This window comes from Struthio camelus, chromosome 15 (assembly GCF_040807025.1).
Source record: "Struthio camelus isolate bStrCam1 chromosome 15, bStrCam1.hap1, whole genome shotgun sequence".
Taxonomy (NCBI): Eukaryota; Metazoa; Chordata; class Aves; order Struthioniformes; family Struthionidae; genus Struthio; species Struthio camelus.
The window spans coordinates 4403861-4425483 of record NC_090956.1 but is presented as its reverse complement, the minus strand read 5'-3'; the positions used below and the strand labels follow the sequence as shown (position 1 = coordinate 4425483).

Sequence of the window (21623 nt, the reverse complement as noted above, 5' to 3'; positions counted from 1 at the left end):
GGGACGGCGATCGGCGAGCCTCGAATGAGGTCCCACGGGCAGCCGGTCTGCTGCTGGCTTTGGCTCTAGCCAACCCCCACCACCGGGTCACCCACTGGCGTCTGCTTATCTGCAGGAGCTCTGCCGCTGTCAGATCTGATCGAAACCGCAACTCAATTAAGTTGGGTTGGATTGAAATATGGGAGATTTCAATTTCCCGCGTGATGTCAGGGCACGGGAAGGCGGCTGAAGCCTGCAGCGTGGGCACCTGCAGAGGGGCCAAGTGCTGGGACTTCCCCGTGCCCTCCTCTTCGCCGCTTCTCCCTCTCCTCCCGGAGGATCCTGGCGAGAGGCAGGGGCGCTCAGCCCACAAGGAGATGCTCTTAGTTCTTTCTCATCTTGCAAAATCAAATAAAATTTCGAAGGGGAAACTTTGTCATCTGAGCAAGGGAGAAAAACACGCCTGGAGATGAAAGGGAATTCTAGATGGATGTTTCATCTCTCGTGCTTGTAACGAACGCCAAAACAAAAAAGAAACAAACAAACAGACAAAAAATCCCAGACGCGGTTAATGAGCTTTGCATTTAAATGTGGCGACTATGTCACTGTGCAGACGGTTCTTCCAAGGTCCCGCATAGCTACCCGTGCTGGGCTAGGGGCTCGGGACAGCCCGTCAGAGCAAATATTGGATTAGATCAGATTTCTCTGGCATTTACTAAATAAAACATGGCTTTCCAGAAATCAAGAAAAAGTTTGTTAAATATTTTAGTACATCTGGTCTCCTCTTCCCCACCCATATATGGACTTACAAAACGCTTTGCATATTTATTTTAGCATGCACTAGATTTATTTAAAAATAGCATCACCATCGCTGGAAACAGCCCACTTGCTTTTCATCTAGATCTTTGCATTGAATCAATGAATCCAAAATTAAACAAGGTTAGGTGAACTCAATCTATATAAGGACCTATTTGCTGATCAATACAGGAATGGATGCCTGGGATCGCTTTACTCTGTGTAATATGAGGCCTTGCGAGTGAGAAATTGCTTTTGTTGTGATGTTAAAAAGTCAGATTTAATCTTCCCACATAAAAAAAAAATTATTTGTCAGAGAGAGGCTTCGTGCTAAATAATTGATGCTAGTTGTAGCGTACCCAGAAGAGAGAAGACTCCCGTCTTCCATTCCTAATGAGAGGGAAAAAGATCTCAGATATTTTTCTTGGATTCAGTTTCATCAGTGAAGGAGCTAGAACTCCAATAGGCTTTGGGAGGGGGGGAGCTGATTCCCCCAAAACATGAAGAGAAATGTCAATGTGCTGTGTTCAGAGGGAGAACTTCAGCCACATCTGCAGGCCGAGCTCAGCTCACCCATGAAGGGCCGTCCAGCTTTGGCATTGAGGTTCAAGAGGCTGCGGGATGATTTGGGAGACCCATTCGGCAGAGGGAAGAAGGGGCTTCCAAAGAGGCAATCTGAACATGGTCACAACATGAACATACAGCCAGCTCCCAACATTGCAAAGCCTGTGGCTCCTTGCTGGGTTCATTTGTCCAAAACGTGGCAGAGGTGAGCCCATCCTGGGCCAGGCTGGACCGAGCAACAGCTCCCATCGAGGTCGAGGAGAGCTGGCAGAGGGCTGGAAGTCCATCCACCCACCCAGCCGCCCCACGCAACGCACAGGAGAGCCACAAGCCAGGAAGATCGGGGGAAAAAATCTTTCCTGGGTCAAAATGGGCTTAGGAGCACGCATGTGTGGAAAAAGTTGAACGGCCTTTTACCCTGCCCTGAGGACAAAATGTGGAGCTTGCTTTTGGGACTGCCTTGCCTGAAAGTTGCTCAGTCCCTTTCTCCCCAAGAACTGGTCTCTCAAGGGCTGTACTCACTCTGCGCCGAATAAATATGCATATCCGCCGTTCCCATGAATGAAAAACGCACACGCCAGTAAATTGGAGGTGAAATAATACATCTGTTGTCAGCACTTTTCTTTTTTTTTTCCACGAGTTTCATTAAAAAAGACATATTGCCTCTGACAAAGTTAACGGCACCAGTTCACTAATTGTTCCTGACGTTTCCCCGTTGCGTTGATGATGGATGGCTGCAGAAACGTCGACCCCAGGCGGGCAAGCGAGCGAAGAAAGTCACCCCTGGAGTCTATTTCTGGAAGAGAAGATAGAGCAGCCGCAGAGCAGGGGCCGGGGGACGTGCCCGAGGGCGACGGGCGCCGTCGTGGCCCCCTCGGCACCTCCTCGGGGCCGCGTCCGCCCTCCCGCGGGGCTCCGGGCGAGGACGGGGAGCCAAAGGAGATAAAAAAAGAGGCAACAGCTGCTGGCCCAGAGCGAGGATTTTAATTAATGAGGAGATGTTGGGGGGGAGCAATGAAGGGGAAGATCATTCCCAAAGCTTTAATTAAAGAAAGCCGGGGCGAAGCGGCACGGCGAGCAAGGGCACCCCGTGCCGCCGCCGGGGCTCGGCAAAGGCTGCCGGCATGGGGACGTGGCTGCAGCGGCATGGTCCGGGGTGGGGAAATACCTCCCAGAGCCCGGCGGACGGTCAGGAAACGCCGTGCTCCAGCCTAGTTAAATTTACATCAGGCCCCAAATCCCAGCGGATTTGCCTCGGAGCTGAGGCTTTGCCGTGCCAGCCCGGCACGATCCAGCAGCCCCGGCTTTCCACGGCAGCCGGCACGTTTTTGCACAGGAGGGTTGCACGTCCTGCCCAGGGTGGGATGGCCGCAAGCATCGGCCAGTGGCGCTTTGCCCGTCCCTGGGACTGGACCTGGCCCCACCGGGTCTTCCCCGGGAGGAACGGCAGGAAAATAACGGATTTTTGAAGCTGCTGCTGTGGTACTATTTGTGAAATCTGTCGCTTCCCTATGGGAAACAGAGCAGGTCGCGGGGCGCCATGTAAGCGGCCCCGGGCTGGGAATGACGCGGGGGAAATCCCGCTGCCACCCACAGTATTTTCGGGGCTCTGCGCCCCCCCCGTGATGCCCTTCTCCCGCCTCCCCGCCATGTTTCCCCGCCAGCGTTCCCATCGCTGGCAAAGCAGCCGGAGCTGCATCGTATGCATGTGAATTGGGTGCACTGAGTTTTCCCTTCTCTGTAGCGAAGGCTGTACGCTCCGGCTCGGGCTCGGCCGGCGTCGGCAGGGCCTCAGCGAGACACCTCGTGGGGAGCAATCGGCCAGCAGCAACCTCTTTCTGCCGCCTTTGAGACAAATGAGAGAAAGAAAAGAAAAAAAAAACCCTTTCACCTAATAAGGGACCCACTCAAAGTGATGAATTTTCTGCCTTTCCCGAACTTCTTTCCTCAGAGGCACTGCTACATTTTTAATGCTCCTTGATGCAGCTATTAAGCTGGTAATTGAACCAGCGAGCCCTCTGCCGCCAGTCCCGGCACGCAGCCCCCGCTCCGGGACACTCTGGGATGTTCCAGGATGCTCCAGGACACTCCGGGATACTCCAGGATACTCTGGGACACTCCAGGATGCTCTGGGATGCTCCAGGACGCTTCAGGATGCTCCGGGACACTCCAGGATGCTCTGGGATGCTCCAGGACACTCCGGGATACTCCAGGACGCTCTGGGACACTCCAGGATGCTCTGGGATGCTCCAGGACGCTTCAGGATGCTCCGGGACACTCCAGGATGCTCTGGGATGCTCCAGGACACTCCGGGATGCTCCAGGACACTCTGGGACACTCCAGGATGCTCTGGGATGCTCCAGGACGCTTCAGGATGCTCCGGGACACTCCAGGATGCTCTGGGATGCTCCAGGACACTCCGGGATGCTCCAGGATGCTCTGGGACACTCCAGGATGCTCCAGGACACTCCGGGATGCTCCAGGACGCTCTGGCACCACCGGCCTGGGGTCTCCCAGAGAGCGGGCTCGGGGCTCGAAGCGCTGCCGCGACCTTCGGGGGCGAGGGGTCCCCCCCTTGGTGCAGGGCCAGGGGCAGCCGCGCTGCCCGTTCCCAGCGCGTGCGCAGCCCCGTCCCCCCCAGCCCCGTCCGGCTGCGGGGCCGAGAGGGCTCAGGGCTTTAGGGGGAAAACGTGTGGAGAGGCAACCGTATCCCCCCGCCGCCGCCCCCTCCCGCTGCGTGGCAGGATGCAAGAGCCTCCCCCCAGCTAAACCTTTGGCTCCACCATTGGCAGCGGGTGCCTGGCCTCTGCCCTGTCCCCAGTCCCGGCCGCCCGCACCAAGGGGGGACCCCGTCACCAGCCCCGTGCCCCCACGGGACATCCTCCATACCCCCTGCGGAGCATGCTGGGGGGGGCAGGACGCCTGGGCCCCTTTTGCACAATAGAGATTTTGCGGGGGGGGGGGGGAAGGGGGGCTGTGACCCCACTGCAACCGGGGGCTGGGGATGGGGACGGCTACGTCCCCGAGGCCACGGCTCGGCCAGGCCCAGCCCGGCGGGAAGGCCTGGCCGATGCCTCCATCTCGTGGCAGCCGGCAACGCGGCACACCGCCACCGCCGCCGCCGCGGGGCCTCGCTCTGGCTCGCACCCCCTTTCCGCGGCGGTGCCAAAACGTGGCGCAGGGGACGCAGGCGCAGCGCAGCCGGGCGCTCGCCTTGGCCCGGCCGCCGCGCACAAGCTGCTGCAGCGCCAGCAAAACCGCCTCGCTGCGGACAGCGGGGCCGGCACATAAATCTAGGTTGGGGGGGGGGGGGTCCTGCTTTCCAGCGCCCTCCACGTGCCCCAGGCGCGTTCGGTCCCGGCCGTCACCCAGGCGCAGACGTGCACCCACGTTGCCCGGCCGCAGGCTCTGCTGGGAGTCCTGGAGGGGCACGAGCGACAGCTCCCAGCCCATCGCGCCAGCCCTGGGTGGCACCGGGCCCAGGGCCACCCTGCAGCTGCCCAAAGCCAAAACCCAACGCCGCTGTGCCTGCTAGCGCTGCGGTTTCATACCCTCTGCCCCCCGCCCCAGGGCCAGCCCCGCCGGGGGACGCACACAGCGGAGGAAGGAGCAGCGCTGCCCTGACGGGAACCGCGCTGCCCAGATTCTCCAGGACGGGCGGAAGCGCTGCTCTCTGCCCCGAGATAAACGCAAACGCTCTGGGCAGAGCCACTGAGCATCTCCCCTCTTCCCCATCAGCTCTGCAGCGCAGCACGGAGGTGCCAGTCCGTGAGACCTGGCAGCCACCGCAGCCCCAGGAAGAGATCGGCACCCGTCTCTGGTGTTGTGGTAGGCGCTGGCCCAGAGAGGACCTTGGACAACCCACCACTGACGTTCAAACAACGGAAGAGGCAACAAGCAGCTCATTTGAGGACTAATTTTATTGAAAACAATGACAGGGTATAACAGGTACAGACCGTTCTCAAAAATACAAGGCTAGAAGGGCTTTCTATCCAACTCAAAACCCTCTTCCACCTTAAAGCCAACCTGGTTCCTACCAGCTCTTCAGTTCCCCCCTGTAATTTGTGGAAGGAGTGCAACCGAACGGACCCAGAACGAGAAAGCGTCAGAGGGGAAGAAGGGCAGATCAGACGCCGGTCAAAGGAAGCTACGCAGAGCTGGCGACGCGCTGGTGAAGAGGCGAACCCAACAGCTGAGCTTTGCTTCATTGACAGGGTCCCAAGCCCACCCCAGCTGCATCTCCCCCTAACCATAAGAGGAGATGCTCCCTTTCCCTAAAACACAGGAGCCGGGACTTTCTCCAGGAGGTGAAAGGCAGCCAAAAAAATAAAAACCACCATGCAAAAAAAATCACCCTTCCCCAAAGCACCACCCCCCCCCCCCCAAAAAAAGAAAAAGATGAGATAAGGGAAAGGGGAAATGGCATCACAACAAGGAGCTGGGGAAAAACAAAAGCTCAACATGAAAACAAAACCAATCCAAAGTAACCAGCTAGGATAAAAAAACACTATTGTACATCTCAGCTGCGAAGCTGTCATCCCAAGCCTGGTAACGGTGCGCGCGGTCTTGGAGAGCGTCGGGTGGTTTGCAGTGGGACCACGGAGGGAGAAGTCGAGAACATTAATCACTTTCTCATTTTACGTCGGGGGGGGCAGGATAAGACCAACCCGAGGCTGAACAGGGTTTGGCCATCTCAGCCTTTGCTGTTTTTCTCAGGGCTTGTCTGCACGGGGAAACAGAGCCGCCTGGTTACTAGGGAAAACGTTTCTGCCGCGTGATTCCCCAGCACTGGCGATAGCAAGGACTGAAAACGTCTCGTCCTGACCACGCTTCCGCCGGGAGCAGCTTGCAGGAACAGGCGGCGTAAAACAGCAGTTGTAGCCTTGATCCCCGGCAGACAGGTCCTCAGCTCAGCTTCATACTGGGTGACTGCGAGAGTAGGGGGCCATGAATTTAGGGGGCCTTTGCTCTTCGTCAGGTGGAGTACCCCAAACACTGGAAACGCACCCTGAAACCCAGACCTCCGGGGCATGAATTTCAGGAAAAAATGTTTTTGTTTTTTTAAGATTCAGTTAAAAATAGATGATGTACTTCTTTAAAAAAAAGTCTCAGGCCAGGGTATCTTCTAGTGACCCCTTTCCCACCACCCCAAATTTAGCCAGAAAATTACTAGCCATTTCGACAAATTTGCTGGCCACATATACATTCACACATTCATCACTGATTTAAAAATATATAATATATATATATATATATATATGCGCACACACATACACACACACAAATATATATTAGAAAAGAACAAAATTCCTCTGAAAACTCAATCCATTAATTAAAAAAAAAAAATCCACAGCCGGTGCGTTTATCCTGTGATCATGTACAGTAGAAGATAGAAATCCCTTTTGCTCCCGTAACTCCTTGTCGGGTGCTCAGGCTGGGAGAGCGGGGGAACACATCAGGTTTTCACAGTGGAGCTGGTAGCGGAGAAGGAACCGCTCCTCCCTCCTCCCACGCAGTAGGGCTTTAATTTATAGCAAGTTAGATTAAAACTCGGAAACATGTTACAAAGTCCATTATATATAGACATAAAACGTACAACTGTCAGCAGCCCCTGTGCAAGTCGCTGGGTTTTCGATTTTGGCTGACCGGGGGGTGGCCGGGGAGCTCAAAGGCAGCTTGGGACGCCCCAGGTACAAACGCGGCCTCCAAATGAGCGCGTGGCACAGTGCGAGGTCTTACGTGAGCCCCAGGTGGGAAGGGAGACAGAGCAACCTCCTCTCCAGAGCGGGAGCCAGGGAAGGAGGAGGCAGGGACCACCGCCGGCATTAGACGCCCACACTCCGGACCGGCAGCGCGGGTGAGGACCAGGCTGCAGCGCAGACACATCCCTCCATCCGGGCCGGAGGGCAGGGGAGAGAGGCCGCTGCCCGGGGTTTCACTTGTCTCCCTGCCACCTTGCACCCGCACAGTGAAGGGGACTCTGTGCTTTGGATGAGGTGCTGTGGGCAAGTGCGGTGGGAGTGTGAGTTGAAGCTTAGAGTGAGCTGGGCTCATTTAAAAATGCTCCCCCCCCCAACCAAGTGATCGGTGCATTGATTCAGTGAGGGGGTGGGAGGGGGGCACCAGGCCTGGTGCTGCCTGGAAGAGTCATAAGACGTTCAGCCAGGCATGAAGTGGATAAGGCTGTGCCCAGACAGCCCCAGGGCCTCCTAAAGAGCTCCTAAAGGATCCTGGCGGCAGAGAGCTAGGCACAAAGGAAAGGAGAACGAGTCCAAACTTTGTGAGACGAGGCTTTCGGGCTCCCTGGCCCCATGCAGGCAGGGGAGAAGGGGAAGGGAGCACGAAAGCATAGGAAGAATTGCTCCCTCAGCCTTCCCCAGGCAGCAAAGGGGAATAAACACAGAAATTCCCTGCACTTTGCACCAGGCTGTTGGGGAAGGGAGAGGCCCTTTCGCACCCTTCACTCGGGCCCAGCCTCCTGGCCTCGGCTCAGGTACCGTGGGCACAGGCTTCTCCCCACGCCGCTCACAGCACACGCCTGGCACCGGCTGGGGAAATCCTGAGCCTTCGGTCTCTGCAGCTTAGTCGGGAACGTGTCAGCTTCAAAAGGCTCATCCTGGGCGATTTCATGTGGGGCAAAGAGAAAAGAGACTGCAAGGCCAGACGGGCCCAGAGATGCCAAGGGGTTGGGGAAACGTGATTTGTGCAAACCACCATTAACACGAGTCCTCATTCGCTCTTCGGCAGGGAAGTTGGGGTGCTGGATGGAGGGGACCGTACGCAGCCGCGAGGTCTGAGAGTTAAGAGTCTTCCCCAAGGATCTCTGTCACGAAGGAGGCCATGTCAGTCTCTTTGGTGTCGTGCAAAGTAAAGAAAGGATGTTCCTGCCAACAAGAAGCAAGATAACATCAGCTCATGCCCAAGGAAAGACAAGCACAAGAGCAGTCCCTGGGGGATCCCAAAGCTCGCATAGACGCCATGGACGCTCAAGGGTTAATGCTTTCACCTTTGGCATGTCTAGGTTTAACCCCAGCTGGATGGCCCATCTCAGCAGTTTTACTACCATCACTTGAGGCTGTTAGTCTAAACTACCAAGAACAGATGAGAGAGGAAAAAAAAACCACTTAGAAGCTCCAAACCCCCTGACCTTAACACAGCCTTCCAGCTTAGACATGCTGCACCCACCCTGCTACGCACCTCCAAGGCTGAGGAGTCACCCCTATGTCCTCTTGTCCCTTTTTTAGGGCCTACTGGACCACTCATTTCACTTTTAACACATGCTGGAAGACTAAAATACCAGACGAAAAGGCTCCGCACTTACCATAAGTTCTAAATAGTTCATTCGCTCAGCAGGGTTCTTCCTTAAGCTGGAAGAGAAAAATGGGAAAAATGGGCTGTGGGATCCTTTTTTTTTTTTTTTTCCTGCTGTACATGGTCTATCACAGGGGAACTCCCCTTTCCCAACCAACACAACCCCATTCCTCTCCCTCCTTGGCCATACAGGTTTGAACCACAGGACCCTGCAAAACACCAGGCAAGTAACTGGAAAGGGCCAACTTGCAGTATTTCGCCACAAAGAGAACAAGCCAAGCAGCTTGCTAGCTGCAGTCTGCCATTCACAACCTTGTTCTTCCCCACAGACCAGCACAAACGGGAAGGAGAAGAGATGGTTTCCCACCACTTGGGAGAGTGCGCAGACTCTCAGGGCTCATTTGAGACTCAGCTCGGTGGGCTCACCTCTGTCTAGCAGCTCAAAGCAAGCAGGATAGAGGCAGCAGAGCTATACCCCAATGGGAGCAGCTCGCCAGCTACTGCACACAGTCCCCACAAAGCCACAAATCAGCTTTTACCCAGAGGCACCAGACACTGCCAAGGGTTTGTTCTTGTTTCATTGCCACTTTGCCAGAAACCACCAAAATTTCAGCAGCATTAACAGCAAAAGGGGAAGAGAAACTTCTTCACCTTCCAAGCAGCTGAATGAGTCAGGCTGAGAGCAAAACCAGTCTGGGCAGCACTTCCTGCTGTGGCCAAATGCCAGCCTTGGGATGGGGAGGTGGGTGGGGAGAAACAGGCTCCGAAATGGTGACAAACCCAGCCCCATGCTTTACTCCAACCCCTACGGACCAGGACCCCTCTCCAGTCAGGCTGGGAGAAGCAGCCAGTCCCTGCTGGAGACTCACCACTGTGCCGTGAAGTCCACAAACTCCTTGGAGAAGCGATCAGCAGGCAGCTGGGGCGAAGGCTCCTCCACCACTTGCTTGAGCTGCTGGAAGGGAGTCCCCCAGGACTCGTACGGGAAGCGAAGAATGGCCAGTTCGATCTGAGGAAGACAACAGAAGGCCTGAAGACCAGGGCTCATCCCCACACAGCCTGCCCTCCTCAGTGTCTGAAGCAAACTTGGATTCAAAATGAAAAACCTCTTTCCTCACAAACCAGTTTCGATGTGGGTCAGACCTTTTTTTTTTTTTTTAAATAAGGAGACCCAGAACCTAAAAATACTTCCTTCTGAGGCCTGCTCAGCAAATTAACACTCTTATAGAGAGCAGCCAAAGATACACAAAGCGGGATTATTTGGAAAGATAGTAACACCAATGCACACCATTTCTGCACTAGCTTCTGAAGTGCTAAACTGGCCTCTGGGCTTCAGACTAGTATATTATGAGCTAGACACAAAAAATCCACAAACCCAAGAAAAAACAAGTGCTAGAGTATCATTTAGAAAGATCTTTGCCAAGCCAGCTCGGCTGAGTCCTTTGCAGCAGGTCTCTCTGCTCCATCACCCATCCAAGCAGAGCACAGCCTGTTACAGATCCTAGGCAGCCTCCTCACAGCAGGGGTGTGCTCCTGCCTCGACACATATGGCAAGGCCTCCAGACCTGCCTAGCAGGGTGGGACAGGATCGAGGAAAAAGAAATCTGAAAGGATGCTAGGCAGAGCAGAGCCTACATCTGCCTACATCTGGCTCAGATCTGGGGAACTGCCTGAGGAACTCATCCCTGCTGCTGGAAAACTGAATAAAACCACCTTCCCGGAAAGGCCTGGATTAGCCCTGTACCTCTCTGACCCTAAAAACCAGCTGCTTTGAAATCAATCCTACCCCTTCAGAAATAAAAAACAGGAAGCTAGCCCAGAAGGAAGACATTAGAAGGAATCACACAGGTCGGGGCTCCATTCAGCTGCAGGCTGGCAGACTTTCAGCAAGGTCCCCTCTCCAATCCAGCCTTGAAAAGGTTCAGGGATTTTGTCATTCCCACAATCTCCCATCCCACCGCTTCCTGCATCTCAGGAGGAAAGCCAGAGCCTGATTACATTTCCAGCCTGCTTCACAGCTGGCCAAGCAGCTTAGCTCTGCGCCGCACTGGCACGTGGACACCAACAGGAAGAGGGGCTTGGTTTTGGCATTGTGGACAAGATTGGCTGGAGAAGAGGCAATATTTGCCCAGAGATCTGTGTAGCACACAAAAACACAGGGATGCAAAGCCCAAAACTAAGGTCACTGCTAAGAAGGCACAGGAAAAATTCCTGAAAATAATCTACCCACAGAGAGGGAGTTTCCTGGAAAGCAAGAGAACCGTTCCCAGACAGCATCTCCTTCAAACCAACAACTGGGATTTCCTTTGTCCTCCGGCACCAGAAGACTTCAGCCGTTTTCTGTAAGATAGGATTCTTGCAGGAGGTAGATAAATTGTCCTGAGCAGCTGTGATTTTGGAACTGAAAGTACTTCACCTTCCTGTTGGCTGCTGTAAGCTACCTCACAGGCAGCACTGCTGCAAACCACGCACGCTACCCCAAGCTGGAGCAGGGGAGACTAGCTCGTCCTGATACTCCTAGGACGCTTTGCTAACGTGGAAGGGTTGTGCATACAGGAAGGCTGTGACACAGCCACAGCAAACCCTGCTCCTTGTAACCAGCTCCACTCACTGCCTCTCCAGCCAGTGCCTAAGGAAACTGGAAAGCAAAGGCTTAAAGGTGGTTTTAAAATCGAGACTCTTGAATGCCCAAGTGGGCCCACTGTCATGCAGATATTGACCCCTAGGAGGGTGCAGGACAAGCCATCATAGTTAAGAGCTAACAGGAGGCATTCGGAGCTGCATCCTGCACAGTGCACTCTGGGAAACCCAAGAAGAAGGGTATGCCAGGACCACGCTGGGATAATAGGCCTCAGGATCCAGCAGGAGCATGCGAGAGAGGAGAGGAGCAAAGAGAGGGGGCAGGCAGATGGGCTATCTCCAGTCAAGCTAATGAGCAAACTCAGCAAGGGCCATGGCAGTGGTGGCAACACCTGGCTGCACACACTGGCTCACAGCTATCCGCCCTGGATGCAGAGAGCAGCTCCGCAGCACTGTGTCTTGGACAATTTGGCTCATGCCCTAAGTAACAAGCTCAGAATTTGGTTAGAGCACAGCCAACAAAGGCCCCATCCCACCCCCAGGAATGCCAGGTGCAGTCTCCAGCCCTCCTGCATTACCATCGTGATCCCGAGACTCCAGACATCTGACTTCACGTTGTAGCCCTTCTGGTTCAGCTCAGGGTTTATCCTCTCCGGCTGTAACAGCAAAATGAAAGATACTACAGTTCTATCCTGTTTTCCCAGTGCAAACCACACAGAGCAAACCTCTGGCTACAAAACCCAGGCTGGATGGATTTTCCTGGGTCACGTTCAGGCACAGACCTTCCCAAGAGGGCAGGGTTCAAGGTTGTATCTGCAAACATTGATGAAGGCCACATTTTTCTCCGCATAACCCACACGAACTCTCCTTCAGCTCCCAAGCAAGACTTGTACAATCCACGTACCGTGATCCCTACCCCAGCAGCGCTATCTACCCCCAGATACGCCATGGATGCCAATGGAAAATTCAAAGTGAATTGAGAGGATGAAACAAACTTTAAAATGATCCTGCCAAGAGAAGCCTCAGCATCTTCTAGCCAGCTAGGAGTAGCCCTTTAAACCACCACAAACAGCCAGGCACCCCTTTACCCTTCTGCAAATGGAAAGTGATGAAGGAAGAGTCCGCTGTAGGATTAACACAAACAGTAGGGCTTAAAGGGAGTATAATCCCGTCCTTAGAGGACTCTGCTGAGTCAGGATGCCCAGAGCACACTGCAGTGGTTTCTATATCGCAGGACAAAGGTGAACCAGGACTGCTTTCTAAGCGACAGCCTCTTAAAGTCAAGGCTAAAGGCAGCTGAAGGATGTTAAGTTAGATCACACATGAACACACTTACAGCCATGTACGGCTTGCAGCCAGCATCCATGGTCTTTGCCACGGAGTCCACCAAGTAGCCACTGATTCCAAAATCACACATTTTCACATGTCCCTCCTTGTTTATAAGCACGTTGGAAGGTTTCACATCTAAGAGAGAGAACAAGAGACAGCAGCTCAAGCTTTTTGCTGAGGTACCACTGAGCTACTAGAGGAGCAGAGCCTGTGAGAGGACTAGAAGGGTCTTAAAACAAGCGAAAAAAGGCAAAACCCCACCATTCTTTTGTTTCAATAAAGGCTGCTCATGGCAAACTAGAACTAGGCCCTCAGGACAGAAGGGGCCTCCTATCTAACAAAGCAGGTCAAAAGGCCCTTATGTGGCTGAAATAAGATGCTGGGGAGTTAACGTCCATCTCCTCAAGGAGAGAGTTATATGCCCAATGCAGCCTTAAATGCTCAACTCCCATCGAGTTCTTGGGACAGCTCATGTCTCCATCATCACGATCTGTCCAGAGGTATACAAGGAACTACATCAGGATGAAGAACAGGACCTGGGCATTACAATTCCCATCCTTGATTTGCAAGGTCTCTTTCAGACCACACCTCACTGAAACTATCCAGGCAGCAAAGCCAGGGGAATTTATCCCCAAGAGCCACCTGCAATTCATCTCTCTACTCAGAGGGAGAGAACCAGAGATGCCCGTAACAATACAGACAGTGAGGAATTCAGTCATAATGTTCAACTCTTTGTCTACAAAAGGGGAAAAGAACAGCATCAGGCAAGCAGACACACAAAGGGTACATCTCAAGGTCAGGCCTTGGGCATTCAGGTCTGTCCACCAAGGTCCCAAACTCCATTAGACACCACTGTAGGCATCCCAGAAGCACACACTCCACATATTTTGTGGGAAGGACTCCTTACCTAACCTATTTCAAGGCTAGCACTCCAGCCACGTCACGCTAATCCCATTCAGTACGTACCTCTGTGGATCACAGACAGTTTACTATGCAGATGCTCCAGGGCTCGTACAATCTAGTGATAAAAAGAGCGAAAGAGTCAGTCACACATAGCACCAGCCTTTCACTGCAAACACACCGCCCATTTCCAAATGCTGTGTCCCTGAAAAGAGACCTCCAAAGGGCTGCAGTCAGCAAACCCTAGTCTGAAAGCAAAACGTAACCTTACGGTGCCGAGTTACACATGAGGTGTGTTATGCATCACCGCAAGGCTCAGGGGATACACAAAACTACATAGGAACCCGAGAAGCACTCACAGACACGGCCATTTTCCCCAAGATGTCTTCAGGGATGGTTTTTTTCTTCTCCAGCACCTTCTTGTAGAATTTATCTAGGGAGGTGTCCATGAGCTCCATGCAGATCCACACATCGCCCTGCAGACAGAGAAAAGCAGTTGATGGGGGAGAGGGGATACCCTGGCACCCCAGGAGCTGAAGGGAGCGGTGTGGACAGACGCTGCCTTCAGGGCAACCTGAAGATCCCGTTGGGCAGCCACTGTTGGCCTCAGGCCAGCACACAGGCTCTGCACTGGACAGAGAGAGACACAGCTGTTTAGGTATCACTGAAACTACTACGGAAGCGAAGAAAGGACCTCAGTCCCTTGGGTAGTGTGGGAGCTGAACGCTGCCTGAAGCAGGCAAGCTAATGACTTTAAATCATGGCAGCACCTCAAATAGCCTAGTTTGGCTGAAGAAAGCAGAGGCGGTTCGAGAAAAATTTGCACCTCCAGTAAAATCACACACCCAAGCTGCTGCATAGCCCACCAGCTCTCACACTATCTCACTACCTCTCGGAAGAGGGCTCCATAGAAGGTGACAGTGTAGAAGCAGTCAACTGTCCTCATGGAGATGTCCAAGTCCATCAATAACCTCTTCTGCTCCTGCGTGTTCACAGTCGCTCGAATCCTCTGGGACAAAAAAAAAAAAATTTAGGAAGAGAAAAAAAATATGGTTTTTGATGTAGGTAGAATAACACTATAATCTGAGGAGGGAGGTTCCCTCACTCTGACTCAAAGGACCTGCGGTTTTGAGTCCAGGGCAAGCGTTTTGCACTTTTTTTGCAGATAGTAGCACTCCAGGGAGATGCCCAGATCTCCTCTTTCAGAAAGCACCCTAACAAACTACAAAACCTTGGCAAACTCTGCAGCAGACATGGTATCAGGCCAGCAGCCTGAATGGGCACTCTGACATCCAGACTCTGCGGTGTCTAACTGGGTGTGGGCACTGAGCCTGGATTTCAGCACCTGCTTATCGAGAGCAGTAGTGCCCAGCCGGTATCAGCGCGGAGCCTGCTCACACCCTCACAGCGGCCAAGCTGTAACAGGCTGCATGCAGACACTGGAGACTGCCAAACCAAGACAAGCCTCCCTCATCTCCATGTCCCCATTTTGCTACGACCGGGAGAGTTCAGCAGCAGAGTCTCTCTGCTCCCAATTCCCCACCCCGTCAGCAACAAGCAGTCCTCACCTTCACAGCCATGATGGTGCCGCTCTGAGCATGCCGGACTTTCTCCACCACGCCGTAGGCCCCCCGGCCCAGCTCTGAAATAGTCACCAAGTCATCAGCCTCCACCTCGAAGTTCTTTAGGGAGAGAGACAAAAATCAGACACGCACCTGCTTATCGCCAGAGACATCGGCAGAGGTTCAATACTAGCACCTCACTGATGCAGAGCGCTGCCAAATGACGGGACCCCAGCAGCTCTTACATGTAGGGGAGGCACTACACTTAGAAGAGAAGATGAATACACTTTTTGCTCTGTATCTGCTGAACCAGAGCCCAAACCCTCTCGCTCTACTCACTAGGGCTCATTTAATTTCTCCTCTGTAGCTGGAGATCAGGAGTTTTATCCTTTACACCAGGGCACGTTGCCACTGGAAAGGGCAGCAAAGGTTGGTGCCTCTTCCCCTGTTCAGGATTACCGACACGAGGGTATTTCTGTGGTTGCTGAAACAACTTGCAGCATTTTATCAGCTCCTCTGCCAACACGGGTGGCAATCGGGAGCCTCTGCCACTTCCCGTTCCAAATCCCCATGTCCAGCTGGGGTTCCCTCGCTGGGCCCCGGGTGACTGTCGGTCACAAATAACACCTAGGTGTCTAATAACACCTCAGCTTAAGCAAAGCCTCTCTTAGATGGGATGGCGCACACAGCAACACATTGACTCAGCTCCTAATATCAGGGAGCTCAAACGAATTCTGCCTTTCAACGCTTCTCAACTCCCACCATCAGAAATCAGCCAACAGGGTAAAACGCGAGCTAGCGCTGAGGAAAGAGCTTAGGCAAATGCAATTACATAAGCCTCATTTCAAGCAGGAAAAAGTCCCCAGTGCTCAGACAACCCAAGCGCCCCATGCAGCAGGGAGTGAGCGAGTTTCTGTGCAACCCAAGAACAAGTTTCCCTAAACACGCATTAGCCTGTAATTGTCTGCTCCATTGGGCAGGGCACAAACTGTTTGAGTGAGACATGGGCTATTTTTGGACTCTGCATTCATTGCTCTTAATAAGTTACAGGCCTTCTTTTAGCCAGGCAGGACTTTATCCAGCCTCCGCTTTTCCTCTGGTCTCAGGGAACAAAAATAATACCAGGATGCCAAATTGACCTGGTAGCCACAAAGGTGGCGAGGTGGTGGGAAAAGCATGTATTGCACAGCGTCGGAAACAATGCCTGTAAGTAACGCCAGAGCGGAGCGGAAACAGCGTTTCACGCGAAGAAGCAAAGCCGAGAGATGTGGCTGGCCAGCAAGCCCCCCTGCACACTGGCTACGGGGACACGCAGTGGCCAGGAGCAGCCAGCTCCGCCGGACGTTCCAGCCAGCCCCAGCTCCGTTTATTCAAACCAGATGTGTCTGGCAGGCGGCCAAGGCAGGGATCAAGAGAGGTCTGTGCTTGAGCTCAGCAGTAAGATATGCACTGCCTTGCACAGGGAGCTGCCAGCCCCTTTCCGGGCAGGACGGTGGATCCGGTAAGGAGCAGAGCAAGGCTCAAGGGGATGCATGCAACCCCCCAGCTCACTGCCCCAGGCAGCTGGCAGAGATGCAGCGCAGGCTCACAGCTCCCACAGGGGCCTCCAGGAAGGATCTGGTGGTGCTTTTCAGGACACATGTTCTACAATTGTTCCAGGTTATTGTATTTTCTTTTTTCCTGGCATTTACCCTACGGCTTCCCTAGAAGCCGGCAGTTCCCAGCACACTCCAGGAACCAAGCTCACCCTGCCCAGCAATGGAGGCGATGCACCGACAGGACTGTCCCTCCCCTGCATCGCTCACCCCATGGCCTGTGGGGCTTGAGCTGTTAATGGAGATGCAGGACACTGCCTGCAAGGATTTAAGGGATCCAAGGTCATCATCCAACCCCACGGCCCAAAGCTGGGCTTATGCCCAAGCCCTCTTCCTCCATCCCACACTGCGTCACTCCAAACACCTGGATCAGGCAGCTCCTGTAACCACCAGAGCAGGCAGAGCCCAGCTGGTGTTTCTCAGAAAAGGGATGTTCCCAGTCAGCCACTTCCCTTGATATCATCGTTACCATGACCAAGCAGCAGTAACACGCACAAAAAGGCTCAGTTGCATCTTGTACCCTTAACAGTGGGCAACTCCGCCAGAGGAATCACTCAGAGAAACACACCACAGGAAAGGCAGCGAGCGCAGAGAGCTTTTCCCAAGCTCCAGCACTCTCCCTTTGTGCACGCCACTGCCCAGGCTGCTGCAGAGCGCTTCTCTGCCCAAGCTATTAATACGCACAACACAATGGCCAGAAAACACAGGCAGTGGGATTGTTTTCTGGACCCAGCCAAAACTTCCTCTCCTCTCCCCTCCCTTTCCCCCTATCTCTCCCCTGGCCCTAAAACCCTGCTCCGAGGACTAGGGACCCAGATCTCATCAGCTGAGCCACCTGCCCAGCCTGGAAATTAAGCAGCCAGATATAGGGCTGATCCAATGCACAGGAGGGTATTTTTAGCTCACTTGCAATCAGCCTTCTGCAGCCCCAGGAGAGCCCGTAACAAGAGAATGAAATAAAAGAGAGGCAGCGGCTATTTCTAGCAGTGGTTTTCATCAGGTCAGTAGGAATAGGTTCGGAGAGCCAGAAAGAAGCTTTGTGCCCAGCTTCTCTTTGGACACCAAGAGTAAAACAGGCCCGGAGGTCAGCAGGACAAGGAGGACTTTGTTTGCGGCAGCTGGAGAGCACAGTGAGGTCATGCTGATTTAGCGCGGATGGACTGGATCTTTCCATTAAGACCGAGGTCACTGGCAGGGCTGTTCAGGGAGCTTTGTGATCTCTAGCTATGGACAAAATTGCACAGTGCCTGCACGCTCTCTCCCAGGCCAGGCCTCAACACCACCTGCCTGCCGGTCATCACCTGCAGGGACTGCCTCCAGCCAGGAGAGATCAGCCAGTGAGCGCACAGGCTCACAGACAAGCCCATCTTGCAGCTGGGGTGCTCAGCAGTCACACATGCCCATCTGAGCCCCCATCCCAGACACCAAAGCTTGCACCTCACCCACAACCTCAACTGCCAGGAACCACAGCCTAGACAGCAGCAGTTCAGGAGGCCCAATTCTGCCTTAGGTCTCCCTGTACAACCTGTGCACCTTAAAGAAACCGATATAAGGAAGTGCAGATGAAACATAGCATGCAATCTCCCCCAAAGAGCAGCGGGCCAGGTCAACCCGTGCTGCCTGAGGTACTGGGATCCCTAGCACCGTAGTTGTGCTTGCCAGCGCTCTGGGCCCACCATGGACAAGTTGGGCCTTGGGACCACCAGCAGCATGCACGCAGAAGCAGGCTTTGCAAACCTGGTGTGCTGGCCCCTCTGCCACCACCTCCACTGCTGCTTCTGGTAACCTGGTCCCTGCTGTGGGGTGGAAACTAGGACTCCCCTACAGGGAATTTCCACCTTTATGACAGAAGGAACAGGATAATCCCCTGGGCAGAACTAGTCATAGGGTTTTCCATTTCACCCAAAACTCAGGAATCAATTTATGAATTCCTCCCACATAGCAAGCTCAGCTTTGCCCTTCAAGGATCTGTCCCAACTAGTCACTGCTCTAAATACTAGCACAGAGGCCAGTGTTCCAACAGGGGAAAGGTCTTGCTGAGGCACAGCTCGTCCCTTCAAAGACCCCTCCCTGAGGTGCACCAGGAGGGCAAAGGCCTTCTCATGGGTATTCAAGTGTGCTTTGAAATATCCACGTCTGAGTTTACAAGTTGACATGACAGCACAAACCATGAAACTCGCCATATGAGGGACAAGCAAGACTGGAAGCAAGCAAAAAGAAACCACACTGACACGTACTTTATCTCCAATGGTAATGAAAGTTCTGGAGTCCAAGTTCCTCGGAGGTCTGCAAGAAAAGAAAGAGAGAGTCAGCAGAAAGCACAGCTTCATTAATTCTCTTTGCCAAAACCAGGTTTCACGTTCCGTTCCTTCAAGCACTTTGAGCCACTGCTTTCCACGGTGCCTCGTCACTATGGGTTCAAATCAGCCCTCTCCAAACACTCACAAATGCTTTAATTGTGCAAGTAATACCTCAGCCCACACCGACAAAGCATTTGCTGAACACAGCCAGCAAGAACCCAAAAGAGTCAGTTAGATCAGGCAAAATCAACAGGCTAAGAAATCATCTCTGCTCAGGAGGCGAGCCTCAGGAACAGACATTGATCAGATGAGGTGTTTCTGCAGAGCAGCTCAGCTGTCATGTTTTGACAGGCAGGTGTTGTAACAGTACAGCCACGCAGCTTGAAACACACGCCCAGAAAACAACAGGTAATTCCTCAAGCATGAGTCATTTGTGTACACTTGAAGGCCTATTTTAGTCAGCTTGGCACGCAGAGAAACCTAGCATTTTACAGTGCCACACTTCACACGACACCATGCAGGTGAAAGTCTTCCTTTATGGCTTTTTCCTCATTGCTGGCCACTTCCCATTACTTGTAGCATGGTACTTTTACAGCTGACGTTAGCTTCTTGTCTCTTGTGCCTTGCTTCTATGCTCTCCCTACCTCCTGGGACCTTGAAAGAGTGGGAATTGCCCAATTTGTTTGGCCTTCTAATTCCCATCAGAGCAATAAGGCAACCTCCAGCCTCAAGGAAGTACTCAGTCTCACAGCGAAAGCTTTGCACTGTGCAAATATTTGCATTAAATCTTGGAAAGTTCAGAGAAAAGAAATTGTGGATACTTGGCATCAGCCTTCTCAGAAGCGCTCTGGGCATGCAAGCGCCCAGCAAACTCAGGCCTGACACTTTCTCCAGGGGAAGTTCAAACACTGATAGGAGCAGAGAGAGGTGCAGCCGCAGGGGGAAGGAGGTGGCTGTTGCACGCAGGGCTTGGAGTGTGCATGCTATTCTGGATAGTCCTAAGGGACAAGTTGCCCTCCCCAGCTGATTTGTCCTACCTGAGTTTTTAGGTAGTGATAGTTCTCCTTTGGGGATTTCACTGCTCTCCTGGAGCTGGGGTGGCCTCTCAAGAGGGTTTCTGGAGCAAACAAGGCTCAACAGTGGGGACACAGCCCAAGGTGTTTTGGAAGAGCACGTGGAAGGGGAATTTTAGTTGTCTGCTCTTTGTCAAACTGAGTGCTGCTATACTTGATTCTCCCCCCCCAGCACAACAAGCATCAGACACAGGAAACAAACAGGGCAGAGAAATTCCAATGCCCTGAGATACAGCTAGGCATTGGCCCCTGGCACCAAGCAGTACGTGCCAGAACACCACAAGATGCTCTGTGCTGTCCTTGCACCAAGGCAGGGAGCTGCGAATGATGCATAGGTCAGGAGGAGGACGTCATGCCACAAAGGACATCTTCCCACCCCCATTCTCCTACATCTGCTTCAGTCCAGCTGCCACCATCTCTTCTCTTCCCCTGTACTAAAAACCTTCTCCCCATCTGTCCCAGAGAAGGAAGGCACATTTACCCTCTTCACCAAGCCTTTGTCTCTTGGCATCAGCAGAACTGTAGAAGGAAGACAAAAGAAAGTCTCCTAGCAAGGCCTTTGCCCTTCAGCTATTTCAAGTCAAAGAGGCTCCTCCCAGAGAGGCATACCCTGGGTATGTGTGTGCGTGCACATGTGCATGCGTGTGCAATTCCTTGTCATCATCTGCAAGCCATAACTTAAGGGGGGAAAAAAAAAAAAAAAGAGAACACCCTAATTATGCTGATTTTTTAAAGTCTACACGGGCCTTTCCCCTTCTTCCCCATCAGCCAGCTCTGAATCCAGATGTTCCACAGAACCGCAGGTTGGCTTTAAGCAGCAGAGACGCTTACGTCGTGTTGGCAACAGGCTGCTTGATGGTGAAACATGGTATCCTCAATTCCCGTTTCTTCTTGCTCTTCACTAGGAGAGAAAACGTACATGTGAGGGACAGACCTTTTTACTTATTTCTTCCTTCAAGCAATCTCTCGCCCACAGCTACCAGCTGGCTAGGCCCAGCAGCGCTGCAGCCCAGCTCCATTCAAACTCAACTGAACTGCTCTTTTGCAAACTCCCTCTTCCCATAGCAATGGCCCTGTCCTTCCACCCCTACAGAGCTGCAGGAGCTTAAGCAGTTCCAGAGCCCAAGCGAGCCTGGATGCAGTAAAAATTCCTCCTGGCACAGACTCAGGGCTAAACTCCAACTAGGGGAGTTTGGGGCTGAACCTCTCGCATTGCATAGCTACAGCAAGGTTACATGACAAGGCCACTGTGCTCACACCCATTGCCCAATGTTAGAGGCAACAGTCAGAAGCACAAGTGGGTCTCGACACCCCTGCTGAACACTTGCCCTCAGAAATGCCCAGATATGCACTGCTAGGACCATTTTGCGGGTGCCTTAGCCAAGTACTGCCTTGCAATGCTCCTCAGCCATCCCAGCAGTGCTCTTAGTCCCCACCGTGGCCATTAACAGTCTCTCCTCCTTTTGATTTGTAATTGCTGATGTTTAGGAGATGAGTTAAAGCTGCTATTTTTGCTGGGCACTAACCTGGTTTGTGCGGCTCCAAGGATCCTTTGGAATCTGAAAGAGATGGAGGAGAGACCCTGGGTCAGTTTTCATGCGCCAGAAAAGCCAGGTACAAATCGGATCCCTCACA

General features: G+C 53.1%; 1 protein-coding gene across 3 annotated transcripts in view; it reads right to left on the bottom strand.

The window, feature by feature from the left end:
* Positions 1-6557: 6557 nt before the first annotated feature.
* Positions 6558-21623, bottom strand: part of MAP2K3 (mitogen-activated protein kinase kinase 3) — a 41302-nt gene continuing 26236 nt past the window's right edge. For all 3 annotated transcript variants that reach the window (XM_068908466.1, XM_068908467.1, XM_009685291.2), the window contains exons 2-13: positions 21515-21547; positions 20820-20889; positions 18853-18901; positions 15027-15140; positions 14348-14467; positions 13818-13934; positions 13525-13576; positions 12566-12693; positions 11808-11885; positions 9519-9658; positions 8660-8705; positions 6558-8222 (exon numbers count right to left, since the gene is read on the bottom strand). In XM_068908466.1, coding sequence (XP_068764567.1) covers positions 8139-8222; positions 8660-8705; positions 9519-9658; positions 11808-11885; positions 12566-12693; positions 13525-13576; positions 13818-13934; positions 14348-14467; positions 15027-15140; positions 18853-18901; positions 20820-20889; positions 21515-21547 — 1031 coding nt within the window. In that variant the 3' untranslated portion in view covers positions 6558-8138. The remainder of the gene's footprint in view (positions 8223-8659; positions 8706-9518; positions 9659-11807; positions 11886-12565; positions 12694-13524; positions 13577-13817; positions 13935-14347; positions 14468-15026; positions 15141-18852; positions 18902-20819; positions 20890-21514; positions 21548-21623) is intronic.